Source organism: Melozone crissalis, unplaced genomic scaffold, assembly GCF_028551555.1.
Source record: "Melozone crissalis strain CALT ecotype California unplaced genomic scaffold, PUWL_Pcris_2 ptg000016l_1, whole genome shotgun sequence".
In the NCBI taxonomy this organism is placed as follows: Eukaryota; Metazoa; Chordata; class Aves; order Passeriformes; family Passerellidae; genus Melozone; species Melozone crissalis.
In genome coordinates, this window is record NW_026535794.1 from 6,751,361 (window position 1) to 6,776,585 (window position 25,225).

At 47.8% G+C, this 25,225-nt stretch overlaps 1 protein-coding gene across 1 annotated transcript; it reads right to left on the reverse strand.

Moving 5' to 3' along the window:
- Positions 1 to 16,647: 16,647 nt before the first annotated feature.
- On the reverse strand, positions 16,648 to 24,748 carry CRYGN (crystallin gamma N). Its single transcript, XM_054274121.1, has 4 exons — positions 24,725 to 24,748; positions 24,038 to 24,286; positions 21,551 to 21,696; positions 16,648 to 16,783 (listed from the first exon to the last, which is right to left on the reverse strand). The coding sequence occupies exons 1-4, from the start codon at positions 24,743 to 24,745 to the stop codon at positions 16,648 to 16,650; spliced, it is 552 nt and encodes a 183-aa protein (XP_054130096.1). The 5' UTR covers positions 24,746 to 24,748.
- Positions 24,749 to 25,225: the final 477 nt, after the last annotated feature.

A 25,225-nucleotide genomic window follows, 5' to 3' on the forward strand; every position in this document is an offset into this window, starting at 1 on the left:
GGCTTCTGCCATTACCTCAAGTGCGAAACATCAGCACGGCGGTCCGGGCTCTGCACAGAGACACAAAGGGGGAACGGGGGAGAGCGCGTTAAATCATTTCATCCCCCCGTGGCTGCATCGCTGCCCCAGGCAGGGTGAGCCAAAGCCACTGAGCGCCCGGTTCCCCGCAGGATCCCAAGCCCCACGGCGGTGGATGGGCGCACACGCTGTGCCCTCTCCATGGGCATCGGGGCACTTCCAGCCCCTTGGGGGACTGAGCCTGGCCGGCGGTACCCCTATCTGGTGCTCTCGCCGAGGCTGCTGCTTTTTAAGCAGTCTTAGCGCTGACTTCGGGCACGCCGAGGAGGCGACGCCTCCGAGAGGGGAGCCCGGGCTCAGGCGGCCCCCAAAGCCCCGGGCTGCCGCCATCCCTTCCGCACAGTCCCGCGGCATCTCGGCACTCACCGCCCCGGACACGGCTCCGCCGGAGCGATCCCGCACTCCTGCTCCGGGCAGGGGGAACCTCCTCCCGCCGGGGCACCGGAGCCACCGCCGGGCCGAGCGCAGGGTCCCCCCGGCCGCCTCCGCCCTGCGGGGAGGCGGGAAGGGCTCCCGCCGTGCCCCCTCAGCCCACTCCGGGGCGGGCCCTCACCCCCCGCCCCGGCCCTGCCTCCATTACCTCCCGCTCCACATTCGAGCTGCTTCCCCCCGCAGCGGCCGCTTCGCCCCGCCCGCGCAGCTCCCCCGGTGTTGCCGCCTCGTCCTCCTCTCCTGAAGTGCCCGGCAGCGCTGCCCCGCCGGGACGGCCTCTGCCCGCAGCGACCCCCTCGCCGGGGCAGCGGCCTCCCCGGGGCTGAGCAGCCCGTACCGCAGTTCAGTGTCCCGGCGGGGCGGGAGGGTCTCTCCGGGCTGGGGTCTCGTTAAGAACCGCACCGCAGCCGAAGCAGCCTGACGGCACCCCCGCATTGGCCCCGGGCTCGTCCCGGGGGAGGCAGCGCTTCCTGCGGCACCTTCGCCCCTCAGGACGCCCGAGGGCACCGGCGTTTCCTCCCGGCTTCTCCAGTGCATTCCGGGGGACGTAGAGGCTTGTGCTGGGAGCCGGGCTGAGGGAAGCCACCGCCTTTTGTTCTTCTGTCCCCTTTCCCTGGGCGCGCTCCTGCCACGTTTCCCCTCAGGAGCCCCAAACCCGCTGTCTCGCTTTGCCCCGACCCGAAGCTTTTCGGGCTCTTGTAATTAGCGCAGCCCCTTGCCCATCCACCCCGTGGGCACGGCTTTGGCGCTGGGCCCCAGCTTTGTGCTGCTGCAGACCCACCTGGCCGAGGGCTCTGACAGCATGGGCTGAAGGACTCTGTCCCACCATGCTGTAATTAAAAGTAGGAAGGCTGAATCTCCTGGGTAAAGTAATGTGGAGAGGCTGAGAGCTCCCAGCAAGGCAGCAGCAGGGTCTCGGGTGGATTCCCCCCACAACAAAAGGGAGCTGCTGCTAAATTGTAGCTAAAAAATGCTGGCAGGACTAGGAGAGATAAATCGCAAAACTTATCAGAATAACACCTTTTTGTGTCAAATCCCCATCCCCCGGGCTCCATTTTACACTTTTGGTGCAGTATTGGGGTTCAGCAGATGCTCGCCGACATTAATGGGGCTCCAGCCCTGCTCTGGCACGAGGTGCCCCAGCGTGTGGGCAGGACAGAAATGTGTGCGTTCAATGGATAATTCCTGGGATGTGTTATTTTGCACAGCACGTTCTGGCAGAGGCCAAACGGGACTAATATGTCACACCCAATGTAAACAAGGAGGTGATCCCGATTCAGCTGCCAGTTACAGCCATGCAGCCATGGAGGAACTTGCCAGACGGAGCTGCCAGGCTGGAGATTTGGGTTTTGTGAGGGTCAGGTCGAGCCCTGTGGTTTATGGGCCCAAGCCAACTCTTTTCTGAAGACAAACGTTTCCACACAACCCTTGTGCATTCAAAAAATGACCGAGAAGTTCTGGTGTGAGACGTGAATTTTGTATTTCTTCCCTCTGAAAATCCCATTATCCATGAAAAGATATTTTTTTGGCCATACAGGCCTGGGAATCGGGTGCTCTCAGGGAGTGTCCCTCACCATCTGCTCGTACATCTGTCAAATCCACTCACAAACCCCTGCCCAGAGTCCTTGCTTGGGAAACTGTAGGATAGATTAGCACTCCTTTTTATTTTCCTGTGTTCCTATGGTGTGAATAAAAGGAAAAACTCAGAGGGAAGGGATATTTTGTTAGGTTTCAAGCAGGTCTGCACATTTTAAACCAGCACAGTTTAAATCTCAAGGGGAGGCTGAACTAGAGGGGAACCCCTTGGCCACAACTCAGCCTTGTATCAGCTGTGGGAGCAGAGGGTGTGCTGTTCCTCCCCTTGCTCTTTTTAAACTCTTTTCAAGGTTTTATATTATTATTTCAAATTAATATTTCCCTCCTGTGGTGACTAATGAAAACATCTGAGCTTTTGAATATTTTCATGAATATTTATTCATTTTCTTGAGGGTTCTTAAAATCTTTTTCAATTGTTTTTATCTGCCTGAATTTTAGGTATGTTTTCTTTATTGTATTTGTGTTCTTGTGGTGGGTTTTTAATTGTAGGACAATGAAGAAAGTAAAAGAAAGTTATCTGCTGCTTGATTTTGCTCCTCAGGGCCAAAATTCTGCAGTTAATCCTCCTTCTGGGTACATACACAGATGCATGAGCTGCTCCTAGAACATCCAGGCAGTGAAAAAACCTTAAGAGAGCTTCTAGATGTTTATGGCTGGATTCATAATACACGATTGGCAGGATCCAGTGGCTGTTGCTAAGTTTGGAGCCAAGTTTAGAGTCTTTAGGCCATTATCAGAAGCAAAGGAAGGATGCAGAGTTTAGATCAGCTACACTGTGTTTTGGAAGGGGAGAGGGATGCCGCTGCCCTTCACCATGGATTATGACAGGGGTCCAGCATCAGAAAGTTCCAAATTCTCTGTAATTAAGTAGAACAAATTGAGACTTTTATCTTCAAATCATACCTTCATTCCACCAAAGGTTCAACCTGTTCTCACATCTCTGACCCAGCAACAGCACAGAATGGGAAGACGCTTTATTTTCCACACACACAAGACAGTAATGATCAGGTGCAAAATCCTCTGTGAATCCTCTTCATCCCAAATTATCTGTGCTTAGACTCACTTGCCAGACCTTCAGAAACACAGCACAGGCTCCCAGAAATTACTAAGTCAGTATTTATATCACTATCCGCACTGATACAAATGCTGAAGAACATTTCCCTTGAAAATATTTCAGCAATGCTGCGAATGCTTCCAATAATGTTATTGCTGTTGTTTGTGGAGGAAGGAACACGGGCAGCTCCTCCATGTCCACCTCCCACTCCTGGGGCCTTGGGTATCTGGATGGTCTTTGATGGACAACAAAGGTTCTTTGTTCTGTCAAAGCAGCAGAGCCAATAACACCCCAAAGAAGTCAGCACAGAGAGCTCGACCAAAAACAAATGAATAAAGTGTGCAGCAATGCAAATTATCTTTCTTAGAGAATTAACCCCTTCCATCATCCCAGCCCCTCCTCCTTCTCTAAAGAAGGGCCTTTCCAGCTGCCAGGGTTTTTTCTCTTTCATCTATTGCTCTGCTTCAGGCTGTCAACCCCAATCACTTTCAAAATTGCTGATAATGAAGCATTACCTTGTCCTTCAGTTTGGAAAACTGCAAAAGCCAACTAACTCTCTTAGAACTACTGTCAGGGGCCTGAGAGATTTATAGTGGCACATCCTACATGGACATCCAGCCTTGGATTTTGATTCAGCCACATCATTATAGTCAATGAGAACTACAAACAAAAGCATGTTACATGGTGTCTCCAGAGGCAAGCTCCTTCACTCAGCAAACTACTCTAAGAAAATTTCCCTGCTAAAGTTAAATTTGATTTAAAAATCAATCCAGCTACACTGGTACAATGTAAATAAAATTTAACCTTAAATAGATTTAAATGTAGCTTCTACTGGTTTGATTTAATCCAAAATATTATCAACATCTAAATGGCTTCACTTTGCAGTAAAAATCGACATTGGTGAAGGCAAATTAAGTTTACATGGGTTCAATTATCACTATGGAGCAGATGTTGCCTTACTCTGAAGTGGGGATGGAAGGGCAGACTGCAGACTTTGAGACTGCAGACCCAAGATGCACAGCTGAACTCAGCATTGCAGCTCCTTCTGACCCCTCTGCCACTGGCCCCTTTTACAGGCAATACAGTTCTTCCTTTCCTCTTAAAATGCGGCTTTAAAATGCCCCAGAGTGCTCAGAAATTTAGTTTGGGTATAAGCATTTAGCAAATTCCCCCACAGGACAAAAGATACTTGGAAACTGTCACTTACACTAGATTTTCCTGTAATTATATGTAACATTCTTTTGGTTTTTAACCAGATCTGAAACTGTATTTCCAAAACATTTATTTCAGAAAATACTTGATTTTTATGAGTTTCCTAACAAGAACACCCATCTGCAAAACGCATGTACATCCCTGCTCCCCACTACTGCTTCACCTGGGTGCCCCTAATCAATGCCAGGAGCCTGAAAGCCTGGGATCTGGAGAATCAGCTGCTATCCAATGACCTAATGAATGGTAATGTTGCACAAATGGGCTCTTAGTAGCTGACTCCAATGTCAGGCCCTGGTAGCAATGGGAATTTAGCTGTGAACTTGGAGTAGGCAGAGAGAGGATTGCATTAACTTTCTGCTGTGATGAAGCAATGGCTTAAAAGCACTGCTGCAAAGGCATCTTATCTCCCTGGCTAAGAAAGCAGCTGCAATTTCCTAGAAATTTTTGAGCTGTGACTTGCCAGGAAGTGTAAGATCTCACGGCAGCTGTTTCAAAGATCACTGTAAATGGGTTTCTCCCCACACAGTCTATAGATGACAAGGCCCTTCCATCAATTCACAGCGTAGTGGGAACTTTACTGAATAATTCAAAATCACAAATATTTACAAAATTACAAAATAATAGTCAAAAGCTCATTTTATCCTGCTCCCTCCTTCGATGGGAGCCCTGCTGTTCCTTCCAGACGGTAAGTTGGCCTCTTGCCCAGCCCATATATCTCTTATGACAGGCTCCTTAAGGACCAAATCTAAGTGGAAGCCAAAAGAAATATATCTTACTAAGTGACACGAGGGTAACTTTCTGAGTCTGATTCTGAGCCCATTTCAACTGCTTTTGCACGAATACAACTCTGCTGGTTTTAACTGCATTAATCCAGATTTGTACTGATGCAAGCAGAGAGCCCCAGTGCCTTTGACACTGGTACAAAAACAAATTTCCAAAAATGCTGAAGCTGCAGCCAGTGACCCAGGCAGTATTTTAACAATTGCATTCACATCTGGCCTCTGGAAGATTTCTCAGTTGTTTGTCTGCCTCATTATTAGCAGAGCCAAACCTTGGGTAAGGGGGGAGCAGTCACGATCTCTTGCACCTCATTATTGCTGAGAAAGTTATAGGAACAGCTGATACCAAACCACAGAATAATCTTCTGCAGCCTTGACTGAGCTTTGCACGAGGCTTTCAGGGCCAGACTGCCCCTGCTTCTGACACAGCTGCCACGAGAAGTGCACAGCTCTTCCAGGAGTCAGAGAAAGGCATGGAAGGTCTTAGATGGGTGTAGTTGGTGGTGGGAGTAAATCAAACCATTCCAAGGGATGTCAAAGCTTATGCCCCACTCTGTGGCCCTGCCATAGCATGGTGAGAGCCAATGCTGTTCTTTATTTTCTCCACAAAATATGAAAGTGGTCCTTGGTAAAGAGAAGGACGCCAGGGTGAACATTCAGCCCACCATGAGGCTTACCAGTACCTCCAAAGCTTGAACTGCTCAGCTGGAATATCTCAAGTTGGATTTGCAGAGAAAATATTCTCATGATGCACCTATTCTTTTTTGGCACTTCTTTTTCTTTTGTGCATTTCTCATCTCACAAGATAGGTGGCTTTTCCTTCTCACATACTCTCGCCCTTAGGACTGGATTTTACTCCTGCCTGATCTAACACAGGTTTGCTCAGGGAAGCTGTGCTGTTACAACCTCCACCTCTGTTTGTGTGAGTTTGGGCTCACCAGTGGGTGCAGTCTCTCTCTCATGTTCCTCTTGGACTGAATAGAACTGGGACAGCAGCAGCATCACTGGGCCCACAGTGCCAGGCAAAATCCCATGGAAATCAATGGCACAATCCAAGTGCAAAACACAGAGAGTGGCTGATGTTGTATTGAGGGGGGACATAAAGGAAGCCTGATGGCACACACTGATGCCAGCATTACAAATCAGGTGTCAGGATGTCACCTCACTCCTCAATAATAACCCACACATCTCCTGGTGAATAAATCTTTCTTTGTGTTTGCTCTCCTTTTTATGTCCCCCCTGAGTTCTCAGTAGTGTTCACTCTTTGGAAAGGCACCCTAACTGGAGTCCTCTCTTGCTGAGAGGAGAGATTGCAATTTAGCTGGTCTGTAGCCGTCTGTTTCCATTCATTCCTGAGGTTTTCCAGCTGCCCACGAAAACAATGCACTGATACAGTCTGTGCAGACTTGAACCACGTCCAGAACAAAGGGTTAGGTGGGGCTGGGAGATTCTGGGAGTGTTCTTTGTCCTGGAAAATGGAGCAGATACGGGCATGACATGGTCAGAAAGGTGATGGTTAAGGAGAAATCTGCTGATACCTCAACTCACATGTGGCCCAGCACCAGACTTTGGGCTCAAGCATCCAGCTCCTCGCTGAGCAAGTGTCAGGAGTACCAAACTCAGGCATCTAAGCACTGGGAGGAAAAACAAACTGAATTCCAAGGGGGGCTGATGCTGCACTTTCACGGATGTAGAGTAGACAGATTTCATCAGAAAGGTTGTAATATTTCATTTTTCAGTTAAACTCTCTCCCTCTCCTTTGATCTTCCCTTCATTTTCACAAAGAGGCATAAAGTGAGTAATAAAAATTGCTAACAGCAGAACTTCATGATTTATACCACCAGATCTCAGGCAGAACTCCCTGTTGAGTTTGAGGGAATGGCCTGATTAAACATTGATGCCACAATATGGTCTGTCTTAGCAACAGCACTCACAAGTGAAATTCATCGAGGGTATAAACCGTGACATTTAAAATGTCTGTTGGGTTAAACTTGACCAAAAAAAAAAAAAATAATGGTTGTGCGTGACTCTGGAAAATAAAGGCAATTGCCGTGCCACTTTATGGAATATTGTGTGTGAATCACTGGAGCTGTTACATCTTCTGCTGCCTTTTTCCTGGCCTCAAGAGGTTAACTGCTTCCCAGAGCCATTCTCTGGGGGGGGAAATAAGAACCACGTGCATGTGCCACAGAGCTGTGTCTGGTCTGGGGATGCGGGTGATCCGGATTTTGTGTTGTTTGCCTGAGAGACCAACTGGAGAGAATAATGAGGGGGTTCAAAAGAGGAATATTCTTCCTGCCAGAAGTGGTCGTTTAACTGGGCCTTCCCTTATTTGTTGGGGGAGATTACTCACAGGGTCACCTGGCAAAAATGACTGGAAGTTAGGAAAGAAAGGGCCTCCTGCCAACTATTTAAGAGAAAGAGAGAGAGATGGAGAAGAAACAGGAGAAAGAGCAGTGAGTTGGCTGCAGGGAAAGGGACATTTTGTGACTCAGAGAAGAAGCCAAGAATTAAGGCCGTAAAGGGAGAGAGAGAGGGCCCTGGGCTCTTTAGAGGGCTTGGTGCTACATTCTGGTGGCATTCAAGAATAAATTGGCACGGAGAAAAGTCACAGGCACTTACACATGGCTTGTGAAGCCCCAGCAGCAGAGGTGGAGCTCTGGGAAAGGTTGAACAAAAAGCACCAGAGTTCCCTGGGGCTTAGCCCTGGTTCTGGAGCTGTGGGGCAGCTGGGATCCCCCATTCCACCTCCAAAGAGGGACAAGGAGAGCCTGTGCTAGGAAACCAAGGCCAGGAGGCTCAGCCAAGTCACCCATGGGTTGTTAATTGTCCACTGCCCCCAAAGGGGTGCTTTGGGAAGCTGTGTCTGAGATACCCCCATAAATCTCAGCCTGGGCTGTTGTCACACCAGTAGGGACCTTCTGGGGGTCTGAGGCAGGGTGGGCTCACACAGAATTTACCCTTGATCATGCCAACAAAGGAAGCTGCCTCAAGGCAGCAGCAATGCACCCACTGAGATCCAAGGACAAAGGAAATACACAGACCCAGCACAGCTCCCTGCTGCTCACACCACTTCAGCAAAACATCTGCTCACCCAGAATAAAATCCCTCCCCTGTTCTAAGCAGATCAGTTCCCCCTGAAATAGCCATAGGAGCTGCTGCATCTACTCACGCCATGGCCAGGCTTCAGCCCCAGGAGGATGAGGCCTTGGTTCAATCAGGCTGAGCTGCCTGCTTTATCTTACACTCTCCTGTGAGTAACTTTTCTTATTACACCTCTTTACACAAGCACCAAACCCCAAGCAGGCAGAAAAACACATCCAAAATGCAGAAGAATTATGGCAGAGGCTCCAGCATCACGGGGTTTTGGAAAGGTTATTCATTTAGCAAAGAAATGACTGTACAAATCAGACTCTCTGGCAGCATTTGTGTGATGATAATCATGCTGATTAAGTGTTTGAGCCTGGGATGCACTGGGAAAGGCACTAGGACCTGGGAAATAACCATCCCCTGCTTTTGGAAGGCAGCTGAGGGCTCTTCCTGTTCTGCTCTGTGAGTGATCCATCTCCTCTCACAGATCTGTTCATTTTGGATGCAATTGCTCAAAATATGCATTACTTATGGTGATAGAGATATATTCTAAAGGGACCAGCAGTTGTGCTGTTAACCCTTGGGTTCCCTGCTAGGCTGAGCCATGCAGTGAGGGAAAGATTCAGAGCCCAGTTCTACAACAGACTTCAATTAAGTTAAATCAGTTGCATTAGCTAAGGTTATTGACTTAGGGAATATACTTTTCCTCTCTCCACTCTAAATTTGCTTTGGTGTCCATTACTCTTTTTTAATGAGGAAGGTGTTTTCTACTCTGATTTTTGTGTTGGTGAAGAAAAAGAGAAGCTGATTATACAAATGGCCTTGACTCACTTCCAGCCTTAAATCTGACACTGTTTTCATCTGATCAGCACTCTACAAGGGTGTCAGCAAATATCTGATGTTTAAGGCATGGAGATGGATTCTCAGGGAGTTGCAAAGGCACAGAAGTGACAGAAGAAAAGAATTAGGACAGAGGAAATGCTATTTACCTCGGTCGGCTGCTCTGGGAGTTTCCTCCACCCCTTCTCCAAGCATGAATTTCACAACTAAACCACTGAAAAGATAAAAACAATAGCTACTTTCCAGAGGCACTACTGAAATATGCAGCCTTGGAGCACATGAACAGGAAGGGAAATGTGAAGAGTGACTTTTAACCATCTAGGAACATGTGCACGCTGTGGGCCAGCCATTCAGCTGCACTAAATTGGTGCAGTCATGCTAAATAAATGTGATTGAACTCTCTGGCTTGCTTGATGAGCCAGTTCTGCACCAGGCTCCTAAAGCAGCCGGTGTCCCTCTGGGACAGGCTGCAGGAGCCAAGGCACAGCTCTGGGCCTGCCCTAATTCCCACTAATTGCACTGAGTGCCTTCAGTGCTGGGTAATCACCCAGTGCTGCCGGGAAATCAGAGCGTCCCCGGCACTGCTGCGCCCAGCAGAAGGCAAGAACAGCAAAGGGCTGCCAGTGACAACTCCTGACACACTTTTGGGTCTTTCCCATACGAGCTAAAATGCTCTGCTGTGTCTTTCAAGGGGAGGTTTGAACCTTAATGGAAAAATCACTGATTAGAATGTTTTTGTTATTGTTGTTGTTGCTGTTATTCATGCTATTGTTATTCTGTCTTACTTGGGAGGTTGGGGAAGGAAAAACTCCTGAAATAAATCAGTGCAAGCTTTGAGAAGCTGGTAACCTCTGTCCTCCCCTGGAGCTTCCATCATCTTGACGGCAAGTTTGTGCTGAGCAGTCAAATACCAAATTAAAAGAAAAAGAAAAAGGAAAAAAAATAAACAAAGAACTAGAACAAGGGAAACTCTGTCTGGTACTTCTTTCCAGGCAAAGAACCCTTTAATAGCAAACTATTAGACAAATCCCAGGCCTGGGGGGTTGTTACAGAAATTTTGGATTCCTACCAGAGTTTTTTGTGTGTGTTTCCAAACCTGTATTGTCTAATGCAGCTGAAAAGAAGAATAATTCAGTATGAGCAGAAGAATTTCCAGTGTTGTGAAAGCCCTTGGTTCTGATGGGGTGTGTAATGTTTAATTGTCAAAGAAGATGACTATTAAATATAATTTATTAACAAGTTCTAAGAAGAGAAGTCTGAAACCTTTGAAAGGCTGATTGTCAACTCTATAGAGAGACCTGAACACAAATGATAAATTCCAGAAGTCAAAATGGTGTTTGCCTGGGTTTTTTCCTCTCTTTTTAGAAGGGAGAGGACAAATTAATCTGGCCCCAACTCTCAGTGATAAAAAAAGAGGCTCTATTATTTTCAGAAGAATCATTTCGAAGGGCAAGTCAATAACAGCAAGATTCACACTAAATAAAACCTTTGAAATCCTATTATTATTATTAGTATTATTACTACTATTATTATTGGTTCATATGACTCAAATGTTATTGTTTTCTTCTTGCATTACCAGCCAAGAAAACCAAAGACAACCACACAAAGTTTTGCAAATCTCAGCAGTTTTGATTCCCACTGACATTGCTGGAGCAGCTGTTGCCCTCACAGAGTTTAGCAGGTCAGCTCTGTGTGTGGAGTGGCCCACACTGTGCTTTGTCTTCCTGAAAACTTGATTCAGGAGCAGGATTTCTGTGCAGCCTGCCCTGCAGAACTATAGGAGGCTCAAATGTTGGGTGTGTTTCTGTGTCAGACAGGGCTCAGTTGTGTGCAGGTGTCTTATGGATTCTGTAGCACTGGGTAAGGGACTGGTTTTAGTAATGGCCACCTTCAGCAAAGCATGCAAGGAAGAGGTCTGTCCCATGAACAGTCTTTTGCTATTTCTCTCCAAGCTCTTGGTTTCCAGCAGCACAAAAAAAAAACCAAAAAAAACCAAAAAAAACCAAAAAAAAGCAAGGGTAAGGTCAGCTGAAACCACAGTTTTGCCCATCTATGAGTCAGGATCATTCACCCACCTCCTCACCACCACAATCACAGGGCAGACACGTCAAAGCTGAAAAGCACCTCTCCCAAAACATGAACAAACCTGTGCTGACCATGAGCCTTGCCTGCTGTGGTGTCTTGCAGAGAAGGAGTTGCACTGCTCACTTACCCCATCACAGATGGTGAGCAGCACTGGTGGCCACCAATAAATACTTACATGAGAAAAGAGCTTAGTTTACATCAGGCTAAACAAACTGAGTGGCAGCATACCAGAACTGCTGCAACGAGTTAACCAAATATTTTTTAAATTGCATTTTTTTCCATGGAATAGCAGGGACTGATTCTTTACCATCCCAAACTCCCTAGCAGGAGCACATGAAACCATTCTGACTGAGAGGCAGCATTCAGTGCTTTTTGGACTGTGTGAGTGCAGGTGCAAATGCCTACAGGACATGTGGATTTACTGCAATCCACTAGAGATCATCATATCCAAAGCAGGAATTTACATTAGCAGTTTCTGTACGATTTCATGTTTACTTCACGGACAATTTGACTGAACACACTGGTACATTCCTCCATATGTTCACATGTTTTAACCAGGACAGCTTGACTTGATTACAAACTGTCTCATTCTGAATCATGTAAAGATGGTCAGCTGCCCATGGAAAACCTGGTACACCACTTGCTCTTTCTTCAGTGCTCCATGGAAAATTAATATTTGTTTTATTTCTGTCCTTTTCCACTCTTTTCCATGTGTGTTTGGTTTCTGCCACAGCCACCAGTAAATGTGGGAATAGCTCAAATTGTGTGGGATGTTATTGCACCTCCTCTGCTGACTGAAGGGTGACTCTTGGAAGAAAAAAGGCTACATGAGCCTCAACCACTGAAGGTTGATTTAACTGTGCTTAACCTCTCTAATAAACCAGATTATTTAAAATTAAAACCCCAAACAAATCGTCATTTGCAATGTTGATGATGCTGACCAGATCACACAGATATTATCTGGTTTAGGTCGTGTTAAGTTTATCAGATTTCCTCCTGGACAAGGGTTTGAGCCCATGGATAGTAAAAATTTCAAGGCCAAATGTGTTTTCACTCAAGTTAATTTTCCCTTGACTTCAATACAACATTGAAGAAAATGTGTAAAGAAAAGAAAGTGAAAACCAAACTAGATGAAGCACGGGAGCCAGAATATCTGTCAATGGTCCCAAGTATTATAGAATCACAGAATGGGTGAGGCTGGAAGGAATCACAGGAGCTCATCTGCTCCAACCTTCCTGCTCAAGCAGGGTCTCCTGGTGCACATTATTCAGGACTGTGTCCAAAGAAATTTAAATATCTCCAGGGAAGGAGGCTCCCCAACCTCTCATGCCAACCTCTTCCAGAGCCCAGTTACTCTGTTCTCTCTACATTTTTACCCTGCCATTGCTTAGGCTTTAACAATGACCAGGGCTCTCCTCCTGGTGCCAGACTTCAGAGAGACCTTTTGAAGTTCTTCATTTCCTTTCTGCACTCAGTCAAGGAGGTCACTGTTGAGCCAGACTTCCTACTTAAAGAAGTAATAAAACAGCTCTAGCAGACACCAAGGAGTGGATTCATTTCTACCAGGTCCAGAGAGGTGTCTCTGGAGGAGGAGAGAAAAAAGCCCAGGAAGGTGTGAGTGTGGGGCAGCCTCAATAGCAGGATAACACCTCTTTGATTCCACAGGGGAGGTGGTGGCTGTGCAGCCCTTTTGCCTCTGCAAGCAGTGAGGAGAGATTCATTTGAACATGACAACATCACACATGCCAACAGTGCATCAGTAGGCAGTTTCCTCCTTACCTTCACTATATATGCGTGTTCCAAGTAGTATAGCAAGGCAAAAGCACTGCAGCTCCTCAGATATCTTCCAAGGATTCATTTGAAAAAGATATTCCATCACATTTGCACATTATCCAGCTACAGAGAAAGGACGTTCGTGTGTGCAGGCATTCTGGCAGGAGCTATTTGCTTTGGGGCCAGATGTAATTCAAAGTTATTCTGAATATTGCACTGCAGCAGCTTAGCCAAGGACAGTAATGCTGATTATTATTAGGGTTTTCCTGGTTTTCCAGATGGAGCTGATTTCATTTGGTTCTCTCTCTTGTAATTAATAACTTGTCCCTTTTGTTCACTTTGAATCTTTGTTTCATCTTCAGCATTTTGTGGAACAGTTTCCAATTTCCTTAATCCTTTGCTTGCCTGCTCTGTTCACCAGCAGAGCTCATTCAGCCATACAGTTTAACGACGTGCAGCTCAAACCTCTGCTGCACAATCTCACATCCACTTCACATTGAGCTGGCATTCCTGTCATTTATATTTTATACTCTATAAACTCACAAATCATTTCATACTAGAGCAATGTCAATAACCACTTTTTTTTTTTAGGGGAAAAAAGCACCAACAAGCCACCAGCGAGCATATGGGATCTGTACGTTCTGTCCTTTGAACAAGTGCAGATTTAGCAAGGAGGGGGAGGGAAAAGGAAGAGAACGAGAGCCACGTCCCCCCACTGCCAACGCAATGCATGTTCCTGCAGCATCACTGTTTGGATTGGGCCCATGGCCACCCTACTTATGTTTCAAATAAGCAAAAAATAGATGGAATTCAACTCCCTGCTGCCAGTTTTTAGTGAGATTAGGCTTGTGCACACAGAGGAATTTTTTTAAATAGCCTTCACATGGATCAGCTTTTTGCATTGAGAGTGTGCTCATAAATGGGATATCAGATGTCAATAAATGATGAGTGTTTACTCTGTAGGCATATTACAGACTTGTGTAAAATGTGCTATAGGTAGCTAAACACTTGCTGGTTACAAACAGGGTTCCACACAACAGCACAGATTAACAGACTGTGTTTTTTGTGCTTTTAACTCCTAGCACAAGGCATGGCTCAGCCCAGGACTGGGATCCTAAGTATACTCCCACAATTTAAGCAGCAAATATTAATCTACTAGAGCATATAAACAAATAATTAGTTTGAAGTGTATAGATGAAGTAGGCTTGCACAGAGTGGCTGGATGCTGGAGTCAGCCTGTACAGCTGTGTGTACGTGCACAGTCCCACGCTCCCACTGGGGACGGGCAGGGATGTCAGGATGGGTCCCTCTAAAGCTGCTCTGCACGCAGGGGACTTCAACCACTGACCACTGGGAGCCACAGAGCAGAGTGTCTGAGATGTCACAGCTCTGACCCCAACACCAGTGGGACAGTCACCTCCCCTGGCTGTGTGCACTGAGTGTTGACAAATCCAGATGTGGGGGTGTCTGGGCTTATGCTCTTCTTCCCAGGGGAATGTGGGTGGATGGTTGTTCTCTGTTTTCTTTTCTTTTGTCCCCCAAATACTTGGAGCATCTGGGACTCCAGTTATTGTATATTTTAAAGCCTTTGTTTCTTTATCCTTCGTGCTGCACTGTGACATTGAATGTGTTTCAGATGAATGAAAAGCCTCCTTTAAAGCTCATCACAATTCGCTGCTTGTCTTTCTCTGGGACCATTTTGGGTTTTTTTTTTAACAGATTAATGTCCAGGAGGTCACAACAGAGAGCGCTGCATATGACTGAATATTAACTTTTAATAGAGTGCATTTTGCTCAGGAGCCGATTACAGCCTTCATGAGGCAGGAGGAATGCTAATCCTGGAAGGACTCCTAAAATCTTTCATAAGCTGCATCTAATTAAAAGAAAATGAAATACGCAAGAGTTGATGCACGAGTTGTACATTTGTGCATCCCACTCAATGAATGAATCATTTCCCTGCCTTCTCTGACACAGAAATACCTTGCAACCCTTTAAAGATCTTAAATATTTTTACAGCTCTAATGGACCATGTCACCACAAAGCCACCCAGGACATGGCCACTGAAGTCCAGAGCTGAGCTGGTGTAACTGTAAGTGCTGCTGTGATGATTTGCATGGAGGATACATCCTGACAACAGGCTGTCTACAAGAGGACACGATTGTCTGTATCACTGCTAAGGCAGACCAAACTGCCTTAACCCAAACTGCTGTTAAATTCACAAGGTGGAATTTTTTTTGCATTTCCATACCCCCTCATAACACATATCCAGCATGTGTGCAGCTGGGGCAAATCTCAATCGATGCAACTCTACCAACAGTGTCACTTCATCACGGGACCAGCACATGTCCTCAGTCAGGCCCAGTTGTTACCAATCACCCCAGTCCTGGTACTGGTGGAGAGCCACAGGGAGCCAGGATCCAGGTGGCTGAGTGTGAGTTGGTGGAATGGCAGGCAGGTCCAGTGCCAGGCTGGGACCCAGCAGCCCCCGGCACAGAGCACAGCCCTGCTCCTCCCCATTGCTCAGGGAAGGGCAGATTCCCAGGGCAGACCTGCAAAGCAGAGCAGCCCTGAGGGCACACACACCTCACGCTCCAGTGTGCTGGGGGCCTGTCAGCCTCACTCATGTCCCTTCAGAGGGCTGGGGCTGGGGTTAGATCAGCAGCCTTCCCGCTGGATTAGCACAGAGCTTTGCAGCTCTGCCGGCACCATGCCTGTCAGGATCTATCAGACAGCCAAGGCTTAACAGCTAATAGAGTAACAGAGTGAAGAGAATGAAATTACCCCTTTCTGAAATAGCCAGAAACATGCTGAACACAGATTATGATTTTACAGAAGGGAGGCTCCCGCACTATTGGGGCTGCACGCCAGGAGAAGACCAGGCTGCCCTTTAGCCATGGACAGTCCATATGTGAAGGGGCAGAGTGGTTCCCATCCCAGCTGCTAACCATGGAATGGGATTTGGGGGCACTGAAACAATGGACCAGGAGCACTGAAGGGGCAGAAAGATGGGAAGAGGGTTGTAAAATAAATGACAGTGCAGTGTTATCCCCTGCTGTTGATCCCTCAAAATGTTGTTGTCATGAAGGGTTGGGAACAAAAAGAAGGTTGCTCAGGTTTTGTGTCTTCAGGCTTGGGGGTTTTTTAATATATATTTTTAATGCGTGCTGATCTAAAGTTAAAGTAACTCAGGATGAATGGTGGCTTTCACCTTTTTACCAAGACCAGCATGTCATGCTCAGACAGACCTCACAAGTCACCCAGCTCCTGCTATGATCCTCACATGTGTCCTCACATGGCTCCCAGTGGCTCAGAGTCCGTGCTCCCCACCCATGTGTGCATCCACGTGGCCCCCTCCAGGCACCAGGGCTCAGCTGGGGCCATCACATGGTGGCCCTGGTCGGGGCAGAGGGAACATGTGCCAAACCACAACCACAATGGTGGGCAAGTTCCTAGATCTGTGTGTCACCACCAGTTCTGGCCCCTCCTCATAAACCACTGCAGAATAAGAAAGCAAACTCACAGCTTGATGTAAATCAAGCTTAGAAAGATTACAAGCCTCTTCTTTCACGACCTTATGTTAGTTATATATTAAAAAAACCTGCTTGGAGCCAACAGCTGTTGTTTAACAATTTATTCCGGGGGTCAGTGGGTGGGGAGGAGGGCGATGCTCAGTCTCAGCAGGCCATGGCTGGCAGGGGGGAAGCCCAGCTAGAAGTAGTTGACGACTCTGCGGATGGACTGGACGCTGGCGCTGCGCGCCTGCCACTCGCTGAAGCTGCCGAACTCGCCGCGCTCCACCACGTACATGCGGCCCCGGTAGTTGGGCTCCTCGTACAGCACCCACCTGGGCACAAAGGGGGGGTCACCTGGGCCCAGCACCCTGCTCCTGCACAGGGGCCGCTCCAGGGGGCCGCATTTAGGCACTGTTGCACTGCAAACCACGGGGCCGGATTCCCAGCCCCATCCCGCACATGGAAATGCTCCTGGTGGAATTCACTGTGGGCGCCTCCCCCAGCGTGGCCTGCCAAGCACACAAAGCCAAACTGGACCTTGCCTTTGGAAGATGTTTTGGGTTACACCAGCAATAAAGCCTGGGCCCAAGGACTCCCTGCTTCACATTCACATGAGCGTCACCATGTGCAACAGCAACAATTTAATAGCATTTATAGAGCTAAAGAAGGACATGAGTCCCCTCAGCCCCTGCATAAACCCCTTTTTTATGGAATGTAAGGAGAAACATGAAATGCTTGATGGATATTTTGCCTCTTTGAACTCATTCATTAACTATAATGGGAACCATATTTAGTAATTTCTCTCTTTGTTAATAATTCCTAATGGCGTCTTTGATGCTTCCAACAGAGAGCAGGGCTTGGCTTGGTTATCTTTATCTCTACATCCAGAGTTAATGACAATTCTCCCTTGGAATGCAGTCAAATGGATACAACATTCAATAACCTTGGTGACTTTGGCACACCTGACTTCTTCACCTGGCTTGGCTACATCATTCTCCATCACCCTGCTTGTGTCATGTCTTTCTCCATTTGAAGGTCAAGTCAGAAGCAATTCTGATGGTCAAGAGGGACAATTTTGCTGCTTTTCTCTCCCTTCACTTCACATGATCTTACTGTGGCCACAAGTGTTACCCCTGTCCTCTATGTGAGTCTGTCATGCTTTTTAACCAAATTTTGCCATTGTTCTGACAGTTTTATGGTCAGGTTACCACCCTGACATTACTGAGCTGTTCATCTCTGCCTCTTTCCTCTTTTCCCCATATTTTTAAAGATTTTATGAGTATCTCAGCTGCTTTTCCTGTTTATGTGCTCAACAATGACAGCAAGGCAGAAATGCAATCCTCCAAGTAATTTGGTTTCTGTGGTCTGTCTTTGCAGGAATTCAGCTGGGACATTGGGGTTGGGACCTGCTGAGTGTGGGATTTCCAGGGAGAAACTTCTTCAAGAACTGGAGAGGTCAAAGACTGCTGGGCCTTAAGGGTCAGACAACAGCTGGTGAACTCGGATCTGTCTAACCCAAAGCAAAAAAGCTGGAGGCTTTGGAAAAATTGTTTATAAAAGCAGCCACCCACGGGCACTATTTAAAAAACAAAACAAGAAAAGTTTGGGGTATTTATCCAAGGCACCTTACAGGTTCTTTGACATATTTGTTTTGTGTTTCTGAGAGGATATGGGGTGGGACTGTGGACACCAGCATGGAATATTGTGCCTTGGTTTTGTGAAAGACATCCTGCAGTATCAGAGCCCTGTGCTGACACGTGGTTCCTGCAAACAAACCTCCTTCTCTGGCACTTGTTGCAGCCAGTTTATATCCAAACTGGAATTACAGAACCATCCTCAGCCTTTTCCTTTGGTGCTCCCTTTGCAGCACGTGGGGAAGGCTGCCCACTGCTCACCTGTGAGTGTAGTGTACCCCCACCACATATCCCAGTGTGCAGTGACAGAAAGTGTTCTCAGCTTAGTTAATGACAATTTATAAAATTTTCCTCCTTTTTCTTTTCAGCTCTTCTGCTCTAGGACATCTTTCAACAACAGGTGGACCCTGGGGAATAGAGCAGGGGGAAGAGCAGCCCCTCACAGTCTTGTCTTTCCCAAGATTTCTGTCCAAACACATGGTTGATGTGTCTGCGCCCTTCCATGGAGGGAATGGGGCAGGCTTTGGTGCAGATAGAAGCAGTGAGTGACCTGGTGTGGTGATAAGAACCCCCACTGACTTGTCCCTCTGCTTAGGGGAAGGCTGAAAAAACCCCAAAAAGCAAAGGAATAAAAGGAATAGCAGAAAGATGGGAGTGAAGTGTGCTGGCAGTGCAAGGTGATGAGTGAAGGACTGTATGGCTCACTTAGCTGCTCCTTTATTGCCTGAAATTTACATTCTCTGGGACCATCAGTGAGAGGGGAAATCAAGTCAGTCAGGAGCCCAGAAAAAGAAAAAAGAAAGAGATGATCTTGTCCTCAAGCCCAGCATGGGAGAGCTGATCCAGGCACATAGCACACAGCCCTCAAACAGCTCAGTGCTGTGTTTCATTAGCACATCATCCCAGCGGACACGGGAATAAAATGCTCATGGAACCAACTCAAACTCTGTAAGCCAACACTGGCTGCTCAAACTGAAAAATGAGGAGGGGAATGCTGTAGCATCAGCCTGAACCAAGCAGGAGGCTTTCAGAGGAGCTCTAAGTCACTTATTCTCCATGCAGAACTTGAGCAGTGTCATGGGCAGGTATCACCTTTGCTGAGAAATATGTGATGTTCATTGGGCAGCAGCATTTGGGTATGTGTTCTGCTTTGTATTTCATAACCTGACTGCAGAACACTCGTGAATGGTTCAGCAGAATAAATGGTTGGTCTGATTCCTTCAAGTTATTCCACTGTAGTGTGAAAAGCTCTTTTTGGGGTATTCTCTCCTGGGCTGCAAACCAAATTCAGTTTTTTAAAATTGCAGTTTCCAGGCTGTCCTCAGTGGAGTGGCTGAGCACAAAGGAGGACAAGAACCCCACATCTTCATCTAAAATCAGATGATCCTATATGTGATACTGGAGCTCACCACAAACCTGCAGCAGTTCCCGAGGAGGCGGTGACACCTCAAAACTGCTCCAAAATAGCAATTCATTGCCAGTGTGCCTTAAACAGCTTTGCCATCACCCTTCTGGCTGTGAGGACAGCAATTGCCTGCCCCAGAAAGGCAGCAGGGAAGGTGCTGGCCCCCTCAGGCTCACCATGCACCGTGCCAAAGGCTGATGTTTGTCTCCATTGCCACGTTTCCAGATGATCCGTCATCGCTTCCCGCGGGCACAGCCACCTCCACAAAGCGCAGGCAGCAACTTTTTATCAGCACATGACACCATCCATGGGTTTTGAAATGGAAACAAATATTTCTGTATCCAACAGATGTCGTGTTGTGGGAATTGAGGGTGAAAATCACAGAGGGATGCTGTGGCTCAAACTGCCTTTGTCTCCACTGACCCCATCTCCTCTGCTCCCCAGACATCCAAGGATGAGTCCTGGGACAGCTTTGCCAGGTTATGCCCAGCACCATCTGCACCTGCAGCACCTCTGGAGGCACCTGGGTTCAGAAGATCCATCCAAAGGAGAAAAGTGGTGCTATAGGGTCCCTTTCTCTCCCTGCTCTCACCTCTCTGCAGTGGTGTCTCATCTTTCCCTCCATCCTCCTGCAGCCCAGGACATCAGGTCCCTTTGCATTGTCCTGCCTTTAATTGCCTTTACAGACCTTTCCAAGCATGTCCAACACTGCTCTTCCCAGGATCTGAATGGAATGCTACAAACCTCAGCAAGTTTCCTCACCATGCTCCTCTCCATGCTTTATTTTTTTCTATTTTTCTCACTATTCATAGACCTTGAGAAGTCCTGCAATGTTAACACAGACAATCCAGACTCTCATGTGAGGGCGAGCAAGCCTTGTGCCTTTTCTGTATTTTGAGGGGGAAAATCAATCTGAAAAACTCAAGTGCTTGAAAGTTTCTGGGCAGCTTCCCAATTTCCCAAGCTCCAGGCTCTGCTGCAGGACCCAAGCAGTAAATTGGCCCTAAAGCTCTTGCCAGAGTACTCAGAGGCTCCCTCGTGGCTTTGTGGTGTTGGTACTCAAACGCTCAGCACTAACAGGGTCCCTGGTGGGCTCCAGCCATTTCTTCCCACCAGGAGTGGGTAGCTCTGCTCCTTAATGAGCTGCCATTGCCTAATTGGATTTTTGGAAGAGGAGAGGCCTTGGCTGGATCAGAAAGGCTCCTGCAGGACACTTGCTGCTGTCAGGATATCTTGATGGCAACCACCTTTCCCTATTCTTAGGGGAAAAAATGGACACAAAGGGTCCAGCATCTCACACCAGGTGTCTGTGAGCTGCACAACATCCAGGACAGGTGAAGAACAAGGAATCTGTGCTCCCTCCTCTGCCCCAGGGCCTCCCTCCAGCCTCCCTCTGCCTGGCTCTGGGAAGGTGTTGTGGCATTCCCCAGCCCTCAGCAGGCTTGCAGTGAAAACACAATTGTCAGACAGAGGAAAGGGGAGACAGACAGAGAACAGCCGGTCTGACAAGAAGAGAAAAAAAAAAACCACAAAAAGGACCAACACCATTGAGAAAATACAAACTGCCACCAAATGTCACAGAAAAGGCAAAACTGACATCCTGCCCAGGCTCCCTGAGAGCTTCAGCATGGATTGAAAGAGAAAGGGAGGAAGGGAAGGGAAGGGAAGGGAAGGGAAGGGAAGGGAAGGGAAGGGAAGGGAAGGGAAGGGAAGGGAAGGGAAGGGAAGGGAAGGGAAGGGAAGGGAAGGGAAGGGAAGGGAAGGGAAGGGAAGGGAAGGGAAGGGAAGGAAGTGAGATGGTTTTAGGCTTGTTTCATACACCTTAAAAAGGTGTCTCAGAGTTCCTGTAACTCGCGCTTAGCTGCCACCCTGCAGAAGTCACACCGCTTTGAAGCAGAGGGCAGGCACCAACATTCACCTTTAACCAAAGGCTTAACAAACATTTTTAGGCTTTCTCCAAGTGTCCCCAGCACTGGGAGGGTTTTCCATGAGGGAGGGGTGTCTGCAGCCCCTGCAGTGCCCAGGGCAGGAGTGCCAGTGCCTGGTGTGCAGTTACTTACGCGCCGTCGCCGTACACTTTGAGGGCATTGATGCAGGTCTTGTCCCAGCCCTGTCCCTGCAGGAAGGAGCAATCCTCTGTCAGCTCCAGGCTGGGACCCCTAAAATGGCTCCCCTCGAATATTTCGATCCTGTAGTGCTCACCATGCTGGGGACAAAGGGATTGGAGTCAACAGCAACACCAAAACAGCACAACAAATCATTCCTCTGGCTTGTATCAGACAGAGAGGGAGACAGAAGGGTGCTTTGGAAAGGAAATGGGAAAAGCAATGCAAGACCACTGGTGCAAGCATGAACAGAGCTCGCACAAACTCGTGCTGCCTCCCAGCACATCAACCATGAAAGCAGCCAAAAATCCCTCAAACCTGAGCCCAGCTGCACCTTCCTGTGCTGCTGTGCCTTCCTGTGCTGCTGTGCCCATGCTAACACATCCTGGGGTGCCAGCGCTCAGGGACACACAGCCCCTCATCCATCTGCAGATCCCCCCAACAAACCCACAACCCCTCCATCCCAAATGCAGCATCAGCTGCAGCCCCAACGCTCTGCACACCCAAACAGGAAAAAAGAAACATATCCTGAGTGTACAAATATGTTGGATTATTTCCCTAAACTAATTTGCATTGCCTCCAGTTTCATGTATAGCTGCTGTTCCTTGTGAGAGAAGCTGTGCCTTTCTTTTAGGAAAATTAAAACAGGGGAGAGAAAAGGAAACTTTCCCAGCATCATCATTGCTGTGTGAGCCCTCAATGGTCATGTGTCACAAATGACTCTGGGGACATCTCTGCAGCCTGTGGCAGAGCTATGTGGGACAGAGCAACTCAAAGGATATTTTTAAGCCAAATTCAAAGAATACCTAAAGGCATTTTTCAAATAAACAGCGTGAGCACACAAGAAGCTGGGCTGCCATGCCAAACCCTCAGCAGGCAGCAACCAGGCGGACCCTGGGCCTGAGCAAACATTCCTCAGGGAATCTGCACTGCACAAACCCCTCCAGGCCCTCACTGGCACCTCACAGGAACATCTTGGGCCAGGAAAGAGGAGCACATCCTTGTGCTGGCCAGGGTCCAGGGCCTGGGCCAGAGCATCCTCCACAAATGGATCATGGAGGTGCTTTGGGAATGATGTTACAGGCCTGAAACAGACCTGCTGCTGTGCCAAAAGCAGTTTCAGGGCCAGTGAGAAATCCCACCAGCTCCAGCTGGGCTCATCATTGCCCCAGAGGCCCTCAGTGATATGAAAATAAATGGAAAGACCTAACCCATACTCATTTCTCTTTGCTACCTTTTAATCTTCCCATTTAAAACCTTCCTCTGGACAGTGCTTTTAAAAGCTTGATAAGGGGAAGGGAAAATAATGGGTTTAATGCAGGATTACCAGGGTTGGAGGGTGGTTTGCAACAGCAAATTCAACTAAAATTTGCTAGGAGCAGCCCTGTGGCCTGGTTAGGAAGCCCTTGGGCTGCCCTCTCCCCCTTTGGGTGCGTGGGGAGATGGAGCAGCTGCAGCTCAAACTTGCCTTGGGCAATGAATCTCCTTCTGAATTCCCCCATGAATATCTTACAGCAGCTTACATTAAAAGGAAAAGCACATGGTACCAGCAGGACCTTGCCATCTCATCTGGAAAACCACAGGAATATCTCATCCTCTTAAAGGCACTGTGTTTCACTGTGAGAGGAAGAAGATGCATCTTCCTCCTGCCTGAGGACACAGGAAACTGTCTCAGCTTTGTGGCCTGCTGTTTTGGGGAGATAAACAAAACTCTACAACTTTTGTGAAAGTTGTAAAGCCGGTATGTTTATTACAGCACTGGATGCATGTGGGAATCATTCTCCTAAAATGACAGGTGTACTTCTGGGAATTTCAGGTCTCTTTTTATCCCCCTCTCAAATACATATACATACAATTTCACGATAGGTTCATACATATTCATTTTTATGAATTACACGTGACATCTGCTGCTATTTGTTCTTTATCAGAAAGAATTCTCAGGTCAGGTTGACCTGCTCTCACAGCAGTCTCTGTCTCTCTGTCACGCTCTGTCTCCCCTCCCCTTATCTCTGTCTTTCTCTGAAGCAGTTTCACAGAATCACAGAATCACAGAAATTCAAGGCTGGAAGAGACCTATAAGATCATCAAGTCCAACCCGTGTTCTAACTATTCAACTAGATCATGGCAGCAAGTGCCACATTTCTCTGAGCCTAGGCTAGCCAGACTGCACAGCAAGCTACACACTTAAAGATGTACATTCTATTTAAATCAAAATGGATTTATACTTTGGAAAATTTCTACTTTGGAAAATTTCTACTTTGCCTCATTGCACAGACGGCTCTGAACAGGGACAAACCCACTCAGGAAACTCAATGGGACACCCTATTCCTAAAGAACACACATTTCTATGGCACTTATTCACGTGGCTCCAGTGACCAGGATAAACTAAACCCAGAGGTGCTCCAGCTGGGAGAGCCAGCAGCAGCAGCAGATCCCACTCACCATGCCGATGGGGCGGCAGGAGCCCAGGTGGTCGCTGCGCCCGTTCCAGCGGTAGAAGTCGGGATATTCTCCGTGCTCCAGGATGTACTGCTGCCCTCGGAAGTCGGGGTGGTCAAAGCAGACCCAAGCCCCGCTCTGGACACAGATGGAGTTGACCCTGTTGAGGAAACCTTGGTCCTGGAAGCTGTTGCAGCTGCCACAGACGTCCAGCTTCCTGCCTGTGAAGCATCTGCCTTCGTAGAAAGTGATCTGAGGGGAGGAGGAGAAAGGGCCTGCATTGAGGAGCAGGGACACGGCCGGATTCCCATTCCAAGCAGATGGGAATCTCTTGCAGAGGCATCATTTCAGGGTGGTTTGGGTTATTTTAGCTGCTTTCCAGCAAAAGCATCACTGGCATTTTTTCCTAAGCAGCGTATTTGTTTTTCTGGGAAGGCAGCGCGTCCCGCATTTATGACACTTCTCGCCGCCTCGTGCTCACTCACACATATTTCCAGCAGGAATGTTTAAACAGGAAATTCAGCTCCCGAAACGCAGCTCCTTCTGCCACACCCTCCCCATCCCTGCTACCAGATTTGCTCCCGGGATCACCACTCACACCACTGCTGGCTCTGTTATCCTCATCCTCATCCTCCACCCGGAGGATGCTCCAGCCCCAGGCAGAAGGGGAAGGGTCGGGTCGTTACTTACTTTTCCTGAGTATTGGGACATTTTCTGCTGGCTGCTATCCCAGAGCAAGAGCGGGAGCCAGCAGAGCTGCGATGGACAGACCATCGCACAGGGCGCTATATAGGGGCGGCCGGGGGGGGGCCGGCCCGGCCGGGGCTCTGTAACAAAGCCGCGGGAACCGGGGCTTTGCCCGTCCTGCTTCGTAGGCAGAACCGCCGGTAACGGGGCTGCTGAGTCCGGGCTTTTGATTTTGGGCAGATGATCTGACAAAAGATTTGCTTGGCAGGGCTTTGGTCGATTAGCAGTGCACATTTACTGCTCCTTTTTGGAGGACTTCTTTTTTTTTTCAACATTTTTTTCATCTTTATTTCTATTTCTTGTTTACTTCCCCCCTCTGTTTTCCCCCATTTTTTCATTTTTTTCCCGTCCTTTTTCCTCAGCAGCATCTCTAAGCATGGCACATAATTTCTCTATGTCAGAGAAATGGTTTGCTTTTTCCCAGCTTCTTCCCACCTCCTGCAG

What these genes read in the sequence shown, in the direction of transcription:
- CRYGN (XM_054274121.1), bottom strand. Translation starts at nt 24,745, where the DNA reads ATGTCCCAATACTCAGGAAAA. An exon ending in CCTGCCGCCCCATCGGCATG is followed by an intron (nt 21,697 to 24,037) that starts GTGAGTGGGATC and finishes CTTTGTCCCCAG; the next exon opens with CATGGTGAGCACTACAGGAT. An exon ending in AAAGTGTACGGCGACGGCGC is followed by an intron (nt 16,784 to 21,550) that starts GTAAGTAACTGC and finishes CTTTGTGCCCAG; the next exon opens with GTGGGTGCTGTACGAGGAGC.